Below are 19084 nucleotides of genomic sequence, written 5' to 3' on the forward strand. Positions count from 1 at the left end.
CAGGGAATTAAGACGCATTAGTACCAAGAAAAACAATAAAACAGCAGGTAATTAAGACGCATTAGTACCAAGAAAACAATAAAAACAGCAGGGAATTAAGACGCATTAGTACCAAAAACAATAAAAACAGCAGGCAGTAAAGACGCATTAGTACCAAGTTTTCAAGGTGATAAACAGAGAATATATGGGTGATTAAAGCGCATTATTACCTTAGCTTGAAAATAAAACTCTCCCCTATTGATCTCCGCGTGCTACTTGAAATACAACCAAACCGCTGAGCTAACTAAACTAAGAAAAAACTAGAATAATTACCATTTTAACTATTATTTTATGGCAAGGAAGGAGTAGATTATTAAGACAAGTAAATAGATCGGTCTTAAAATAGTGAAATACTTCCCCTTAATGGTCTCCGCGTAGCTACTTGAAATACAACCAAAACGCTGAGCCAACTAAACTGTTCTATGGCAAGGAAGAAGTAGAATATTGAAGCAAGTAAATAGATCGGTCTAAATATACTAAAATTCTTCCCCTAATGATCTCTGCGTAGTTACTCGGAATAACATCCAATCTCTTAGCTAAGTAAACTAAGAAAAAATAAAATCTTTTTAACAACTGTTCTATGGCAAGGAAGGAGTAGATAATTAAGACGAATAAATAAGTCGGTCTTAAAACACTAAACTTCTTCCCCTAATGATCTCTGCGCAGTTACTCGAAATAACACCCAATCTCTTAGCTAAGTAAACTAAGAAAAAAAAATCATTGCCTTTTTAACAACTGTTCTATGGCAAGGAAGTAGGTTATTAAGACGAATAAATAAGTCGGTCTTAAGATACTAAAATTCTTCCCCTAATGATCTTCTCAGCGTAGTTACTCGAAACAACATCCAATCTCTTAGCTAAGTAAACTAAGAAAAAAAAATCATTACCTTTTTAACAACTGTTCTATGGGAAGGAAGTAGATTATCAAGAATACAGAGTTCGATCTAAAAATACTAAAATACTCCCCTTAACGATCTTCTCTGCGTAGTTACTCGAAACAACATCCAATCTCTTAGCTAAGTAAACTAATAAAAATAAAAAAAATCATTGCCTTTTTAACAACTGTTCTATGGGAAGGAAGTAGGTTATCAAGACGAATACAGAGTTCGATCTAAAAATACTAAAATACTCCCCTTAACGATCTTCTCTGCGTATAAGTAGCCTAACACGTAAACATTAATGTAGGTAAAAAAATGAAGACTAACCATAATATTTCTCCCTAGCTATTTCAAGGCCGCAAAAAAGGATTAGATAATTAAGACGCATACAAATAGCTCAGTCTAAAAATACGAAGGCACTCCCCCAGCCGCTAACCTTGTCGGCGTAGCTACAGGAAACACCGACGAAATGCTTGGCTACTATCGACTTTTTAATGGAGAGTAAGAAAGAGATGGATATAAACCGCGAACTACGATTTTAAGGAGATCACAAACCGCGAACTGTGAATTTATGGGCATCACAAACCGCGAACTGTGAATTTATGGGCATCACATAACGCGAGCTGTGAATATAAGGGAATCACAAACCGCGACCTATGAATTTAAGGGCATCATAAACCGCGAACTGTGAGTTTATGGGCATCACAAACCGTGAACTATGAATTTAAGGGCATCACAAACCGCGAACTATGAATTTAAGGGCATCACAAACCGCGAACAATGAATTTAAGGGCATCACAAACCGCGAACTATGAATTTAAGGGCATCACAAACCGCGACCTATGAATTTAAGGGCATCGCAAACCGCGAACTATGAATTTAAGGGCATCACAAACCGCGAACTATGAATTTAAGGGCATCACAAACCGCGAACTATGAATTTAAGGGCATCACAAACCGCGAACTATGAATTTAAGGGCATCACAAACCGCGAACTATGAATTTAAGGGCATCGCAGACCGCGAACTATGAATTTAAGGGCATCACAAACCGCGAACTATGAATTTAAGGGCATCACAAACCGCGAACTATGAATTTAAGGGCATCGCAAACCGCGAACTATGAATTTAAGGGCATCACAAACCGCAAACTGTGAATTTAAGGGAATCACAAACAGCGAACTGTGAATTGAAGGACATAAACCGCGAAGAAAGAATTGAAAGACTTTAACCGCGAAGAAAGAATTGAAAGACTTTAACCGCGAAGAAAGAATTGAAAGTCTTTAACCGCGAAGAAAGAATTGAAAGTCTTTAACCGCGAAGAAAGAATTGAGTCTTTAACCGCGAAGAAAGAATTGAAAGTCTTTAACCGCGAAGAAAGATTTGAAAGACTTTAACCGCGAAGAAAGAATTGAAAGTCTTTAACCGCGAAGAAAGAATTGAAAGTCTTTAACCGCGAAGAAAGAACTGAAAGTCTTTAACCGCGAAGAAAGATTTGAAAGACTTTAACCGCGAAGAAAGAATTGAAAGTCTTTAACCGCGAAGAAAGAATTGCAAGACTTTAACCGCGAAGAAAGAAGTGAAAGACTTTAACCGCGAAGAAAGAATTGAAAGACTTTAATCGCGAAGAAAGAATTGAAAGTCTTTAATCGCGAAGAAAGAACTGAAAGACTTTAACCGCGAAGAAAGAATTGAAAGACTTTAACCGCGAAGAAAGAATTGAAAGACTTTAACCGCGAAGAAAGAATTGAAAGACTTTAACCGCGAAGAAAGAATTGAAGGACATAAATCCTGACCAACAAACTTAAGGGAATAAACCGCGAAAAAGAAATTGATTAAAGACCATAAACAACGAACAAGAATCAAGGCGCGTAAACCTTAATCTAGGCACAAACTGGAGAATACAAACCGCGATATACCTACAAACTAAAGGGATTAAACCACAACTTAAAACAATGGACTTAAACTACAAATTAAAACATTACCAAATCTCACACACAGATATACGCACACATAAACACTAATTAAACCAAACCAAACCAAAACGAATGATAAGAAAAACAAAACAAAAAACACAAAAAAACGGAAACAAGAAAATTATGAAGAAAAGAAATGGCGGATGATTACAAATACCGATAAATTAACACCATTGCCCCTCCTCCTCTTCCTCCTCCTCCCAGCCCTAAAAGAATCAACCACGTTCTACTTAAGCGCCGTAAATCACGCGGAATCCTCCAAGCTTCCGGTAGAGCAGCTGATGATGATGACGATGATGAGAGGAAGGCGCGGATAATTACCGTGCGGCGAAGAGCAACACCGCACGATAATGAGGAAGAGGCGGTCACTTCAGCGGTTGAGGAATGTTATGAGAGAGAGGGAGGGCGAGAGGGAGAGCGCGGTAGAGAGAGAGAGAGAGAGAGAGAGAGATGAAAACCACAAGAGAATATACAAATGTTGGTAGGGGAAGAAGAGGAAAAGGAGGAGGAGGAAAAATGAAAAGGAGAAAAAAGAGAAAAAATATTGAGGAAGCAAAAGAAAATAACAATAGAGAAGAAAAATCAAAAGCAAATAGGAATGAGAGAGAGAGAGAGAGAGAGAGAGAGAGAGAGAGAGAGAGAGAGAGAGAGAGAGAGTGTATGCCAATAGGTCTGATAATTATGAAGTTCCGAGAATTTCACACACACACACACACACACACACACACACACACACACACACACACACACACACACATTCAAAGACTCACTCTAAATGACTGTCTTAAATAAAACAAAAAATCATAATTACGACATTTAAGGATAATTTTCAATACTACAAGAAAATTAAGTAGATAATCACGCATTCAGAAGGCGCTAAGTAAACCCATGTTCGCGCAATGTAAGCACTTAATGAGAGAGAGAGAGAGAGAGAGAGAGAGAGAGAGAGAGAGAGAGAGAGAGAGAGAGAGAGAGAGAGAGAGAGAGAGAGAAAAGAGCTGTATTTGGAACTGATTGAGGGTGGAAGAAATTATGGAAAAAATTATATCAAAATAAAAATAACTTCTATTACTATTATTACTACTATAAACTTCCACTACTACTAGCCTACTACTATTATTATTACTACTACTACCACCACTACTACTTCTACTATTACTACTACTACTATTACTACAACCATATAACAAAAAAAAGTAAAACTGCAAATAATAATAATAATAATAATAATAATAATATGATACACACACACACACACACACGCACACACACACACAAGAAAACTAAACAAAAAGGAGAGAAAGAAAGAGAGAAAAATAACCGCTCAAGTGTGATATGAAGCAGGAGGAGGAGGAGGAGGAGGAGGAGGGAGAGAAAAGGCAAACATTATATAAATATTACGCGTTTTTTGTGACATGCGAGTTTTTTTCTGTTCTTGCGGTGACGACGGCATGAGAGAGAGAGAGAGAGAGAGAGAGAGAGAGAGAGAGAGAGAGAGAGAGAGAGAGAGAGAGTACTACATGTGTTGGTGGTTATGATAAGATGAAGATGTTGGGTGTGGTTGACAGACAGACAGACAGACGTACAAACACACACACAGACAGGCTTCCACACGTGTTTGCTACAGTGATGATTATGATGATGGAGAAAAGAATATATAAAAGAAGATACAAGCAAAAATTGGTTTACTAATAGAGTGATGGAGAAGTGAGTCTTACAGTCTTTTTGGCAGTCATGTGGTGAGTGCCAACACGAAGGAGGAGAAGGAAATGGAAAAGGACGATTCATAGGTATAAGATTATGAAAGAGGAAGGGGAGACGGGAGACGTGGAGAAGAGTGGAAAAGAAGACATGTATAGGATATTGGATTAGACTGAGGAGGTGGAGTAAACAGAGATGGAAAAGAAAGGAAAATTAACAAGAAAAAGGAGAAGGAAGATGTAGAGAGAAGGAGACGTAGAGGAGGAGAGGGAAAAGAAGACAGGTCGCATGTATAGGATATTGGATTAGACTGAGGAGGTGGAGTAAACAGAGATGGAAAAGAAAGGAAAATTAACAAGAAAAAGGGAAAGGAAGACGTAGAGCAGAGGAGACGTAGAGGAGGAGAAGGAAAAGAAGACAGGTCGCATGTATAGGATATTGGATTAGACTGAGGAGGTGGAGTAAACAGAGATGGAAAAGAAAGGAAAATTAACAAGAAAAAGGGAAAGGAAGACGTAGAGAAGAGGAGACATAGAGGAGGAGAGGGAAAAGAAGACAGGTCGCATGTATAGGATATTGGATTAGACAGAAGAGGTGGCGTAGAGAGAAATGGAAAAGAAAGGAAAATTAACAAGAAAAAAGAAAAGGAAGACGTAGAGAGAAGGAGACGTAGAGGAGGAGAGGGAAAAGAAGACAGGTCGCATGTATAGGATATTGGATTAGACTGAAAAGGTGGAGAAAATTGAGATGGAAAAGAAAGGAAAATCAACGAGAAGATGAAGGAAAAGGAAGAAGACGAGGAAAAATAGGAGAAAAGATAGATGGAGGAGAATGAAACGGGAAAAAGAGAAATAGGAAAAAAATAAGAGGAAGGATAACAGGATAATGGAGATGGAAAAAAAACGAAACAAAAGGAGGAAAAGAAGAAAAATTAAGGACACATTCATACATAGGCTACATTACATTAGTTGACCACCACCACCACCACCACCTTCAATATACAGTCAAGACACTCCTAATGATCTAACTGTAATGATGAGAAGGAGGAGGAAGACGATGGTGTTAGTGAGGTGGTGGCGGCGGCGGGAACGGTCAAGGCAGGCAGGCAGTCGGGCGGTCGGGTAGGTCGGTCGGTCGGGCTACAAGATCGGACTGCCCGCTTCCCCGCCCGCCCGACCGCTCGCCTCCCGCTCTGACCGCCGCCCACCCTCGCCTGGCCGCCCGTCACCGCTGCCCGCGTCTTGTCACTCACGGGGGAAGAAATAAATTATATACTCAAGGAAGATGTGAAGGAGGAGGAGGAGGAGGAGGAGGAGAAGGAGGAGGAGGAGAGAGAACAAGAAGTTTCCATTTTCATTTCCTTCTGCTTCGTTTTCTTCCTCCTCCATCATCTCCTCTTTCTTCCTTATTCTTTTTTTCCTATTTTTTTCCTTCCTCCTCATCCCTCCCTATTTCCTTCCTTCGTTTCTTTCTCCGCCTTTTGCTCCTCGTTCTTTCTTATTTCCTTCTTTTCTTTCTCCTTTCCTCTTTTCCTCCTCATTCTTTCTAACTTCCTTCTTTTCTTTCTCTTTTTTCCTTCTCGTTCGTCTTTCCTTCCTTTCTTCATTTCCTTTTTCTCCTCCTCCTCCTCCTCCTTCCAAAAGCGTATCCATCAACCCTCACATCAATAATAATAATAATAATAATAATAATAATAATAATAATAATAATAATAGCCTAATCGTATAAACCATCACTTCCCCTTTCGAATAATAAAACACAAACATTTCTTATCAATAATATTTCATCTTTTAAACATCAATCAATTTATCAGTCAGCGCCATTTTAATTTCTCTATATCACATTTCCATTCCCTCTCTTCACTAATATATATGCAACGTGACACCATTATTACCATTATCCTCTTACACACCCATCATCAATTTCCATCACCCCAAACCTATATTTATTCTATTATTACATATACTTCCATCTCCTCCTCCTCCTCCTCTTTTTCGTCAATCAATAACCAACGTGACATTTTCACCATTTCCTTTTCCCATTCACTTTTTTCCTTCATTTCAGAGAGAGAGAGAGAGATTAGTTTGCTTCTTCCCTACGGATAAAGTTTAATGTATCTTTCTTTTTAGGTTATAATTTATATTATGTGAAACGCAGAACCTATTATATTGATCTACTGCTAGGCATTCATTTATCTTCTTATTTTAGCCTAATTTATATATTTTTCCGGTTATAGTATTCTTGAAACGCACAAGGACCACCCTCTTTTTCTTCTTCCCAACACCTTTTTTTTCCTTCTCCTTTTTTCTTCATTTATCTTCTTATTTTAGCCTAATTTATATATTTTTCCGGTTATAGTATTCTTGAAACGCACAAGGACCACCCTCTTTTTCTTCTTCCCAACACCTTTTTTTTCCTTCTCCTTTTTTCTTCTTTAGTAATGGCGTACGTTTCCGGGTCACGTCTGAGTTTAGGTATTTATCGCCAATCATCATGGATCATTTTACCCTTCGACACGACTCAATGATGATTTGACACGAGTAGAATAATAATTTAGACGCCGCCATCACCAGTCAGTCAGAGAACGAGTCAGTCAGTCAGGCAGGCAGGCTGTCAATGGCTTCCTGGTATTTCTTAATCAACGTTTTCTCTCGTTTTCCGGCTCGCCTGTGAATCGTTGCTCGTGAAACTGCTAATAAGCATGTTGGTGGATTCGTGTTCTTGACGTCTTTTTGGTTCTAATATCCTTCTCTCTCTTTCTTCTTATCCTTTTTCTTTTTCTTTTTCTATTTCTCCTCCTTATGCATTTCCGTTTCTTCCTCACTTTCCATTCTCCACTTCATACTATCTTTCTATTCCTGTCCCGTGTCCTCCTAAATTTCCTGATACCTTCTTTTTATCTCTTTCCTTCTCCCTCTCCTCTTCCGTCTCCTCCTCCATTATCCCATAAATGAGATCTTCCTTCCTCTCTCCTTTCTTCTTCTCGTCTAGTCCCGTCCCATCCTAATCCTCTATTATCCTATACATGTGATCTTTCCTTTTCCTTTTCCACCTTCAGCTCCTCCTCCTCCTCGTCCTCCGCCTCTTCCATTTTCCTACATAATTATCGCTTCGGATGTGGTCGAAACTAACACGCAAAAACACACTTATATATGTACTTGTAATTCGCCTTTTGCTCTACCTAGAATGAGTTTAATATGTATTCTTTATAATGGCTAGAGTTACTTATCGAGACGGGACACCCAACTCCCCAAACAGCAAGAAAGAAACGAATCAGACATGATATGAAGAAACTAGAGAATCAGACATCTCTGTATTGGTTGCCTACTTTCCACGAGCTATCCAAAATTAGAGATACATAATTTTCCAATGGAGTAAATTTTGGCCAACGGAGTAACAACGAAACAGACAAAACTGATGAAGGGCACATTCGAGGACACTTATTTTACCTCATTACTGGTTGCCTACTTCTCATGAGCCATTCAAATTGAGTCATACAATAATAATCTACTTTGTATTGGTTTTCACAAGCTCACACTCGGGGCAGCGCAAAAACCTGACTCCATGGGCTCGATATAGGAAGAAAGATCAATTATTAAGACATGATACCAGGAAAGAAAGACGCGAGAGCTTTATCTTTTTGTATTTGCTAAGCAGTAATTCGAATAGAGTCTTGTTTTCTTTGTTCATGTTCACAATCATTTCAGCGCAACAAACAAACTCCATGGGCTCAAATTAGAAAGAAAAAAGTAATTATTAAGACATGAACGCAGGAATGAAAGAAGCATGGAGAATCTATATAGCCTATCTTTTTAACTATCTCTTGGTTGCCTACTTCTCAACCAACAACTCCTTGGGCTCAAAATAGAAAGAAAGATCAATTATTCAGACAAGATCGAAGGAAAGAAAGAAGTTTTTTTTTTTTTTTTTTTTTTTTTACAGCAAAGGAGACAGTTCAAGGGCACAAAAAAAACAAACATTAATAAAAAAAAAGCCCGCTACTCACTGCTCCTAAAAAGAATCCAAAGAGGTGGCCGAAAGATAGGTCAGTTTCGGGAGGAGAGCATGGATTATATATCTTTTTACTATCTCCTGGTTGCATACTTCTCAACAAACAACTCCATGGGCTCGAAATAGAAAAGAAAGAGCAATTATTGACATGATCGGAGGAAGGCAGCACGCGAAGACATCCACGTGTATTTATTTATTGTTTTCAGTGGCTATAAAACTCGAGGACAATAAACTCAGTCCGGGCAAAAATGAGCGGAGAGGAAAAGACTGGTAGACATGAGGGTGACCAAGGCATCTCTCTGACGTGAACTGGTGCCCAACTGAAGACGTGTCACTCAGTCATTATCTTTTCTTAATTGTTATGATAATTGAGACATGATAATTAACTTCAAGATGTCAAAGAAGTGAGGAAGAGGGCCGATGCGGAGAAAAAAAGACATGAAAAAAGATCTTTCACTTCATATGATCCACTCAATACTAATTTTTTTTACTAATTGCTGTGTTAATTGAGGCACAGAAACATACCCCAAAAATACGAAAGGAATGAAATAAAAAACAGTATTAGAAAGAGAAAACACGGACATGAACTGGTATATCCCATTAAAGACGTGTTACTTAATTATCACCTTTTCTTTTAATTGCTGTGGTAACTGGGACACGAAAACATACCCAAAAATACGAAAGGAGTGAGAAAAAGTGTATTCGTAAGAGAAAACACGGACATGATCTGGTATATCCCACTAAGGACGTGTTACTTAATAATCACTTTTTCTTTTAATTGTTAGCAAGAGAAAACACGGACATGAACCGGTATATCCCACTAAGGACGTGTTACTTAATTATCACTTTTTCTTTTAATTGCTGTGGTAACCGAGACACGAAAACGTACCCAAAAATACGAAAGGAGAAAAAGTGTATTAGTAAGAGAAAACACGGACATGATCTGGTATATCCCACTAAGAACGCGTCACTTAATAATCACTTTCTCTTAATTGCTGTGTTTATTGAGGCAGGAAAACAAACCCCAAGATCCCGATAAAGTGAAAAATTATGTACCGTATTAAACAGGAAATTACGTAAAGATGATGTGGATTAACACCTCACACTCAGTAATTATCTTTCTTAATGGCTATGGTAATTAAGAACGGACAATAAACTTCGAGATGCCAAAGTAGACACAAAGAAGGGTATTCCAATTCATAATACGCGTCACTCAATAATTTTCTTTTTTTAATTAACTGCTTAGATGATTAGGAGAGGACAGCAAACTCCAAAAATGCCAGAGTGAAAAAAAAAAGTATGGAAAAGAAAAGAAAAAACGGACATGAAAAAGGTAGCCCATATCATGCGTATCACTCAATAATCAACGTTTTCTTAATTGCTACGGGTATGGTAAATGAGATACGAAAACATACCCAAAAATACGAGAGGAGTGCAAAACAATATAAACACATACGCTGAGAAAAGTATAACCTGACCTGAAGACGATATCCCACTCTATACGTGTCGCTCAATAATAACTTCTTTTAATTGCTTTGATAACTGAGGCAGGTATTAACAAGCTCCCAGATGCCAATAAAGCAAAAAATAAATATGTATTGATAAGAAAAAAAACTAAAAATGAAAAAAAAAAGGTTATCCCGGTTATCACGTGTCACTTAATAATCATGTTTTCTTAATTCATTTGATAATTAAGACAAAACAAATTCGATGTCTATGAGTGAAAAAAAAAATGACATGCCGGTACGCTAAGTGAACCACGAGTGCATGAAAAAAGTTATGAAGGTGATTATTAAGTGACACCTACCATTGTTATTTTGCTTGTCATGATATTAAATTAAGACAGAAAAAACAAAATTCGAGGTGCTATGGGAGCGAAGAGAACGATGGTAAAAAAAATCACGGACAGGAAAAAGGTATCCGGATAATTACCGTACGTGTCACGCGCCATAATTATTTTCTTTAATTGCTATGGTAATTACGACGGGTAGAAAAAAAATAATACTCCGTGATGACGAGGAGTTGTAAGGAAAAACATGTATGACAAAACACCAAGAAACATGAAAAGGTAGGCAACCCGCTTTCAATTATGTCACCCACAGTAATTATTTTTTTCCTAATTAATACGAGAATTATGACAGGACCGGGATACTCAGTGATGACAAGTTAAATAAAAAAATAAAAAGGAATAATCTCATGTATGGGTACGTTCGCCCATCATTAACCTGTCACATGCAATAGGTAAGATATAGTAATTTGTTTTTAATGGGTATGCTTGTCTATTATTCACCTGTTAAACGGCATTGGTGATAATAATAAAAAATAAAGAATAGGACGGCCAACCCAGCAAAGCCACGCGTCAAGGAGTGACTGATGACTTAATTAGTGATGACAGCGACTTAACTACTCAAGAGCGATGACTTACTTTTCTTCTCCTGCATGGCGGCGGCGGCGGCGGCGTTCCTCAGGTCGTAATGCTGACGAAGTTGCAGAAGAGGAGGAAGAGGAGGAGGAGGAGGAGGAGGCGGCAGCTGCGAAGTCGAAGTCTGCGGCACTCGAAGTCATGCGTGGTGGTACGCCCCTGCCCCTCCTCCCTCACCCCACACATCACTCCCCCACCCCGCCACTTTGCACTAGGCCACACACTTTCCCGCACTTAGCACCACTTTACGGGGGGCGAGAGGGGGTCAGTGCTCAACCCGCGGCGCTGGGATTCACGCGGTCCCGCACTTAGCACCACTTTAGGGGGGCGAGAGGGGGTCAGTGCTCAACCCGCGGCGCTGGGATTCACACGGCAGGCACACTACGTCGGGGGTAATTGGCTCATCGGGCACCGGCGTGAGTGGAGCGCCTCTCCGCCTCCTGCGATCATGGTCACCTCGTGTGGTTCCCTATTTCTCTATCCTGGCCGCCCTGCCCTAACGTAGCCTCGGGCGGGGACGTGGGCGGCGCTGAGGGCGAGGAGAGGGACGTGTCTGGCGGGCGGTGAGGCTGGTTGGATAGCGCACGGTCGCCCTCTTCAGTCACCTAACAACTCAACTAACTACCACTGGGATCCTTCCACCGCGAGTTCACTCACTTTTCAGCGTGTACGAGGCGAGTGTGGTGATGCCGCACCCTGAGACCACTGCTCGCCACCCAGCCACCACCAGCCACCCCACACCGCGGCCTGCCTCGCCACTCCACCTCCTCACACGATGCTGGCCTGCACGGGGGGGACAGGCAGGCTCATCTCACGCACTCACGTCGATAATTGATATTGCAGGAGCCTGAACAGCCCCGTGGAAAACAGTAACACAGGGGGAGTAGACACGGGTAAGGAAGGGTGTCAGATGCCATGTACCACCACTCGCCCTATCTCCGGCTCCCCTGCTACCCTCCCTACCCTCCCTGCCATCCCTGCCCGGCCAAGGCATCTACACCCCCATATTGCAGCCTCCACACCCCTACGCACACCCAGCCTCAGCACAGCTTTGCCTCCCACGTGATTCTCAAGCTTCCCTCACTCTAAGGTCCTCGGTAAAGCATCACAGGACACCGGAACCCACGAAATGGACCCACGAATGCCCACAGCGCTGGCATCCCTCCCAGGTTGCCATACACAGTACCTACCTACCCGAATAGGGAGGAATTCACTATCTCCCTAAATTATTCATAGCCTTTACGAGAATATTCAGTGTGCAGGCTAATGTGTGTGTGTGTGTGTGTGTGTGTGAGATGACCCTTCTCTCGGGCAAGGAGGCAACCTAACTATGCCTTCGAGGGACTTCTAACGTCTAGCAGTGCGGGTTGTTCTCCTCCCGCACCTGACATCTTACTACCTAGTTGTTAGAGACGTGTGGGTCTTCACATCTCACAAATTTCTCGCCCAATTAAACCAACCTGTAGGCAGACACGGGCCCGCCCCTCGGCCTCACCACCACCCTTCTTAGCCATTATGTACGCCTGTTCTTGGCGATGCGGGCCCCTAACACGAGCTGGGGACTTGTCAGTGTGTACCAGAAGGTGTTGAATGCTATTTTAGACCGTCCTGAGCTTGTACGTTTGGCAGTGATGTAATATGGCGAGGTTCTACCCTTCAGAGATGCGCCTGCCCCACTAGCGAGGTTCCCCACTACCCAAACCTAGATCATCTGTTTCCCTCGCCCCCCGCCTCTCATCCGTCCCTCAAATGCCACGGCGGTGAGTGAAGGCGGGAGTCTTGCCAGGGGATCAAGTGAGAGGGGCAGAGGTTTGAAAGGGAGAGCAAGCGGGAGAGATGGAGAGCGAAAAAAAGAGGAAACTGGCGCCCCTTCTCGGCTGTTGGTTCCCTCACTCGGAGTGTCGCGTGGTGATGGCCCGCCTCCGCTGGCCCCCCGCTGCTGCCGACTCCCACACTCCTTATATCATTTCATATAGCCCCCCGCCGCCCTTCCCACCGCGAAGTGACTAATCCCCCTTCTGTACCAGCTATTTAACCCTGCCAATTACCGCCCCGGACAATGTTCCACGCCGCTAATAGCTCAGGGGAACGGCCGAATAATGCGAGGCGCTGAGAGGGACGAGTGGTGGCGTCTGGCAGCCTCGTCACCTTGCCTGGGCGCCTTACAATGTCTTCATCAACACTCGCGTCTCAAGGAGCGGTTTTCTCTCCCTCTCCCAGCGCTCGCCAGCCGGAGTTTTCGCCTTCAATATTTATCGCCGCCTATCGCCTCCCATCGCCCGCTGCCTGACACTTCCCTCGGCGGCCGCGGGGACGGAGGCGCACTGATGTATGAGGACGGCGCTTGCGGGAGGCGACGAGTGTGAATAAAAGTGATGTATTAGTGGCAATTCTACACTTTATGTCTTAATCAAGTTGGGCTCGGCGGCGGCGGGCAGACAGACCGACACAGCCAGCGCAAGGGGCGGGGAGGGAGGGAGGGAGGGAACACACCATATGATTTAGATGTGTGGGGAGAGAGAGAGAGAGAGAGAGACTGTCACGTTAGGGCGCAGCAATTTGAGCCGATTTTAAAACGTTCTTAAGTAAACAGATGAAGAGGTTGATGAAAATGGATGCTGTCACGAGGAACATCATCTTTCTGCCGTGATGTTACGAGATGCTGCTCTCTCTCTCTCTCTCTCTCTCTCTCTCTCTCTCTCTCTCTCGTAATCTCTTCCTTCAATCCCAAACTTCCTCTCTTCTTTCCTTCCTTCTCCTTCATATCTCCCCATCTCTTAAACCCTCTCTCCCTCTTCATCTCCCGAACTCCTTCCCTTCCTTCAATCCCAAACATCCTTCTTCACTCTTATCTCTTTCCTTCTCCTTCCTTCTTCCTTCCACTGGCTACTCTTTCTCTCCTTCAGTTTCTTCTTTCACATAATCTTCTAATATCTCTCACTTCTCTTTCCCTCTCTCCCTCCCATTCCTTAGTTCTTTTCTCCCTCCCTCGCTTAATCTTCCCAAACCTCTTTCTCTCCCTCCCTCCTTCCAATCCCTTACCCTTTCTCTCCTTCACTTTCTTTTCACATAATCTTCTTCCCTTTCCTTAATCCCTTACTCCCTCCTGTCACTTCATCCCTTTCTTCCCTTCGCTACCCCTTTCTTCCTTTCCTCCATCTCCTATTCCTTTCTCTCCCTCTCCCTCTTTATCGTCTTTGTCTATTCATCTTCCTTAAATTTTCTCCCTTTCTTCCTTTCTCCCTCCCTCTTCCTACCTCTCCCATCACTTCACTTTCTTCTCCTTCCCTCTCTCTCTCTCTCTCTCTCTCTCTCTCTCTCTGACCTTTCTTTTCCTCCTGCCCACTCTTTCCTTCTTTCCTCCTCCCTCCTCCCCCCTCTCTCCCTCTCTCTCTCCAAACTGCCTGACTGTGGGTTTTCTTAATTAGTTTAGCTTATCTTCATCTTCTTTTCCTCCTTCTCATCTTCTTATCTTTACTCTTTATGTTATTATTTTTCTTTTTTATATATTTTTCTTATTTTCTTCCTTATCTTTATCTTATTCTTCTTTCACTCTTTTTCCATCTCCTTCGCTTTCTATTTTTTTCTGCCTCATCCTTCTCCTCTTCCTTCGTCTCTGCTTTTGCTCTCATTTATTTATTTATTTTCCTTTTCCTTCTTTTCTCATATTCTTCCTCTCCATCGTCCTAATTTAGTCCTATCTTTTCCTTCTCCAATTTCCTCCTCTTCCTTCTCTTCCTCCTTCCTCTATACTTTTCCTCTCATTATTTTTCTTCTCTTTCCTTCTTTTCTCATATTCTTCCTCTCCATCTTCTTAATATAGCCCCATCCTTTCCTTCTCCAATTTCCTCCTCCTCCTCCTTCTCCTTCAGGAACGGCGATCATTTCCGGCGAAGGAGGAGGAGAGGGTGGTGGTGGTGGTGGTGACCTTGTATGCCGCAAACGTTCCCATCACCACCAACCCCATTTCTCTCGCCCTCCCATCCGCTTCCCATCACCTCTTCCCTAAACGAGGCTGGTGGTGGTGGTGGTGGTGAGGGTGGTGTAGGAAATGGTTTTAAGAATCTAACTTCCTTGGTGGTGGTGGTGGTGGTAATGGTGATGGATGTGGTGGTGGTGATGGTGGTAGTCTGTAGTGGTGTTGGTAATGGATTTAAAAGTGCTTGAGGAACTTGTACTGGTGGTGATGGTGATGATGGATGTGGTGTGGTGGTGGTGGTGATGATGGTGATGAAAAATGTACTTTAGATTAAGTGGTGGTGAATGTGGTGAAAAATATTTAGTGGTGGAAGTTGTGGTAGTGGTGGTGGTGGTGGTGATGATAGTGGTGGTGGTGGTGATGATAGTGGTGGTGGTGGAGTTTGTTTATCCAGTAACCACATGAAAACACTACTAATTTCTACACATAAACGATTACTACTACTACTACAACTACTACTACTACTACTACTACTACAACTACAACTACTACTACTACTACTACTACTGCTACTACTACTACTACTACCACAACCACTATCACTATTACTACTCCAATAACAACGACAACAACAACCACAATAATAATAATAATAATAATAATAATAATAATAATAATAATAATAATAATAATAATAATAATAATGATAATGATAATACAACACCTCTACATTATCCTAACAACAACAACAACAACAACAACAACAGCAAAATCAACACACTCCTGACAGCCAACAGCCAACAGCAGCCTCTAATTATTATCTGCTGGTGTGTGAGTCAACGGGCAACACACACACACACACACACACACACACACACACACACACACACACACACACACACACACACCTTCCTATCGTTCTTTCTCTTCTCTTTACACTCTCCTTTTTTTTTTCCTTTTTTTTCCTTTCCTTTCATTTCGATCCTTCTCTCCTCTCCTTCCTTTTCCCTTTTCCTCTATTTTTTTTCTTATTCCTTCCTTCTCTTTATTTTTTTCTATTCTACGTTTTCACCTTCTTTCTTAATTCCTGTTTTCTCTCCTCTCTTCCTTTCCTTTCCTCTGTTCCTTTTCTTTCCCTCTTTCTTTCTTTTCCTTTCTCATTTCTCTTTCTCCCTTTCTGTCTTCTAATCATCCTTCCTTTCTCACACACACACACACTTAATACCACTTTTCTCTCCTCCTCTTTTCTCTCCTTTTATCATCTTTCTTTCCTTTCCTTCTTTCTTTCTCTCCTTTTCATATTTCTTCCTTCCTTTCTCCCTTCTAACCCTCCTTCCTTTCTTCCTAACACCCTTCCTCCCCACACATTATCTTTCACTTCTCTCCCTAATTCTTCTTTTCTTTCCTCTTTCATTCATCTCATTCCTTCTTATCCTTTCCTTCTATTTCCTTTTCTTCTAGCCCTCCTTCCTTTCTTCCTTACACCCTTCCTCCCCACACATTATCTTTCACTTCTCTCCCTAATTCTTCTTTTCTTTCCCCTTTCATTCATCTCTTTCCTTCTTATCCTTTCCTTCTATTTCCTTTTCTTCTAACCCTCCTTTCTTTCTTCCTTACACCCTTCCTCCCCACACATTATCTTTCACTTCTCTCCCTAATTCTTCTTTTCTTTCCCCTTTCCTTCATCTCTTTCCTTCTTATCCTTTCCTTCTATTTCCCTTTCTTGTAACCCTCCTTCCTTTCTTCCTGAGCCAACTCTCTCCTCCCCCCACACGCACGCATTTGTAGAAGGAGAATGTCGGGCTAATTCGAGCTGGCATACGGAGGCGATAATTATGTCACTCACGCCCATATTACAAGCGCTCCCTTCCTCGGCCCGTCCCTTGAGATCGGTGCCAACAATATCAATCACCCCGCCAGACGCCGCCGCTCCCTTCATACATACGAGGTCTCAATGCACTGCCCTGATGGCTTTATGGCTACACCCCGCATATTAGTTTTAGGTGTTGGTTATGGTGTGGTGTGGGTAGGGCTTTCTCTCCTTCTTTTCTTGTTCTTTTCCTGTTACTGTTTCTGTTACACCTTGTTTTCCCCTGTCATTCCCTGTACCGCAACCCCATAGCTCTCCCTTCTCTGTCTCTCGCTCTCTCCTTTTCTTGTTCTTTCCCTGTTACTGTCTCTGTTACACCTTGTTTTCCCCTGTCATTCCCTGTACCGCAACCCCAAAACTCTTCCTTCATTTTCTCTCTCTCTCCCGCTCTCTCCTTTTTATCTATTTCCTCCTTTTACCCTTTTTTTCCTGTTCTTTCCCTGTCTATTTTGTCCCCTGTTTCTCCCTTTCATTCCCTGTATCGCAACCCCATAGCTCTCCCTTCATTTTCTCTCTCTCTCCCGCTCTCTCCTTTTCTTCTATTTCCTCCTTTTACCCTTCTTTTTCCTGTTCTTTCCCTGTCTATTTTGTCCCCTGTTTCTCCCTGTCATTCCCAATACTGTAAACTCATAACTTTCTCTCCCTTAACTTTTTCTCCCTCTCCTTTTCTTTAATTTTATCCATTTTCCCTTTTTCCAATCTTTCCCCTAAAACCTCCTTTCCTCTCTGCATTTCCCCGCTTACTACCAAATCAACTAACTAACTAATGGATTATCTAACTATCTAACTAACAAATTAACTGGCTAACTAACCTTTAAGTCTTAGAAAAGCTCATATATTGGGAACGGGGTCTGCATGGCTGCCTGAAATTACTGGAACCTGACGTCAAGGGAACAACAGCAACAGCGGCCTTATAACACGGCTGATCGGCTGCACACGTGGTTGTTGTCGCGGTGAGTCAGACGCGTGATATACGGCGTGAGGGTGAGTCTTTGTTTCTGCCGTGACGCTGCCTGCCGCTGCCTACCTGTCTGTCGGCCGCTCTCAGGTGTGTTGTGCGGACGGGCGCGTGACCACAAAAAGGAGGTGTTTCAGCCGCGTTCTGGGTTATGGTTCTTGTAGTGTAGCAAAGGATGGGAAGGAGGGGAAGACAGATTGAAGTGAGGTGAGAGAAGGAGGGAAAGGGAGAAGAGAGAGAGGAGGGAAAGAGGAAAGTGAGGGGAAGGAAGGAGAGAAAGAGAGATTTTAGGAGAGGAAAGGATTAAGGAGGGAGGAGAAAAGAGAGACAGGGAGGGAATCATGGAGAAAGAGAGAAAGAAGGAAAGAAATGAGACTTGCACTTTCTTCTCTTTGGCGACATATTGTATTCCTCTTCTATAATTCCTCCCCTTTCTCATTTTCTTTAACTACTTCTTCCTCACTTCTTTCAATTTCTGTCCTTCCCTTCTACGATTAAACCTCCCAGTATTCCTTTTCTTCCCTTCCTTCCTTCTCACTCTTTCTTTCCTTCCTTTCTACGGCGACAACTGAGAGAAAAAATGAAGAGAAAAATGGAACGAGAGAAAATTATAGCTTAAATTTACGTTATGAAGAGATGAAGAAGACATGAAAGAAGAAGGGCAAGAAAAAAAGCTAGCATATAAAACTGAAATAGAGAGAATTGAAAGGAACAAGAGAAGGAGACAAAAAAGAAAGATAAAAAAGAAACTATAAAACTGTGAAAGAAAAATGCAGTGAAAATAAAAAAAGAGAATTGAAGAGGAAAAATACGAAAGAATGGAGTAGAAGGCCAAGAAATGAGAGGATATTAAATGTAAACCCTTCAGTAGTTCGTCGGCCGGAGCATCGCCAGTGACGGGAGGGTTCTATATAGGGCAGCCCCGCGCCAGTCCACGGAGGAGCCTCGCCACACTATGAACCCCGGCCAGCCACACCCAGCCAGCGAGTCAGTTCCACATAATTCCAGTCAGTCAGCCGAGTACTCCCAGTCAGTCAGTCCCACTAAGAGTCAGTCAGCCACTCCCAGTTAGTCAGTCAATCCCATACCACACGCACTGTACTCTCTGCTAAGCCATGCCGTAAGGAAGATCATAAAGTGGAAGAGAGAGAGAGAGAGCGATATTAAAGAAACAAAAGTGGAAAAGAAACGAAGAGAGATTGAATAGTGGTATGATAGGAGTAAGGAGATTAATGTGAGGAAAAGGAAGATAGGAAAAGTGGATATACAACTGTAAGAAAAATAGATTAAACAGAAAGAAAGGAATGTTTTG

The 19084-nt window shown here is 42.1% G+C and overlaps 1 protein-coding gene across 2 annotated transcripts in view; it reads right to left on the reverse strand.

Moving 5' to 3' along the window:
- Positions 1-11967, reverse strand: part of LOC126982736 (transcriptional activator cubitus interruptus-like) — a 226680-nt gene extending 214713 nt beyond the window's left edge. For both annotated transcript variants that reach the window (XM_050835051.1, XM_050835050.1), the window contains exon 1: positions 11029-11967. In XM_050835051.1, coding sequence (XP_050691008.1) covers positions 11029-11044 — 16 coding nt within the window. In that variant the 5' untranslated portion in view covers positions 11045-11967. The remainder of the gene's footprint in view (positions 1-11028) is intronic.
- Positions 11968-19084: the final 7117 nt, after the last annotated feature.

The sequence above is a fragment of the Eriocheir sinensis genome, chromosome 51 (assembly GCF_024679095.1).
Source record: "Eriocheir sinensis breed Jianghai 21 chromosome 51, ASM2467909v1, whole genome shotgun sequence".
Lineage (NCBI taxonomy): Eukaryota > Metazoa > Arthropoda > Malacostraca > Decapoda > Varunidae > Eriocheir > Eriocheir sinensis.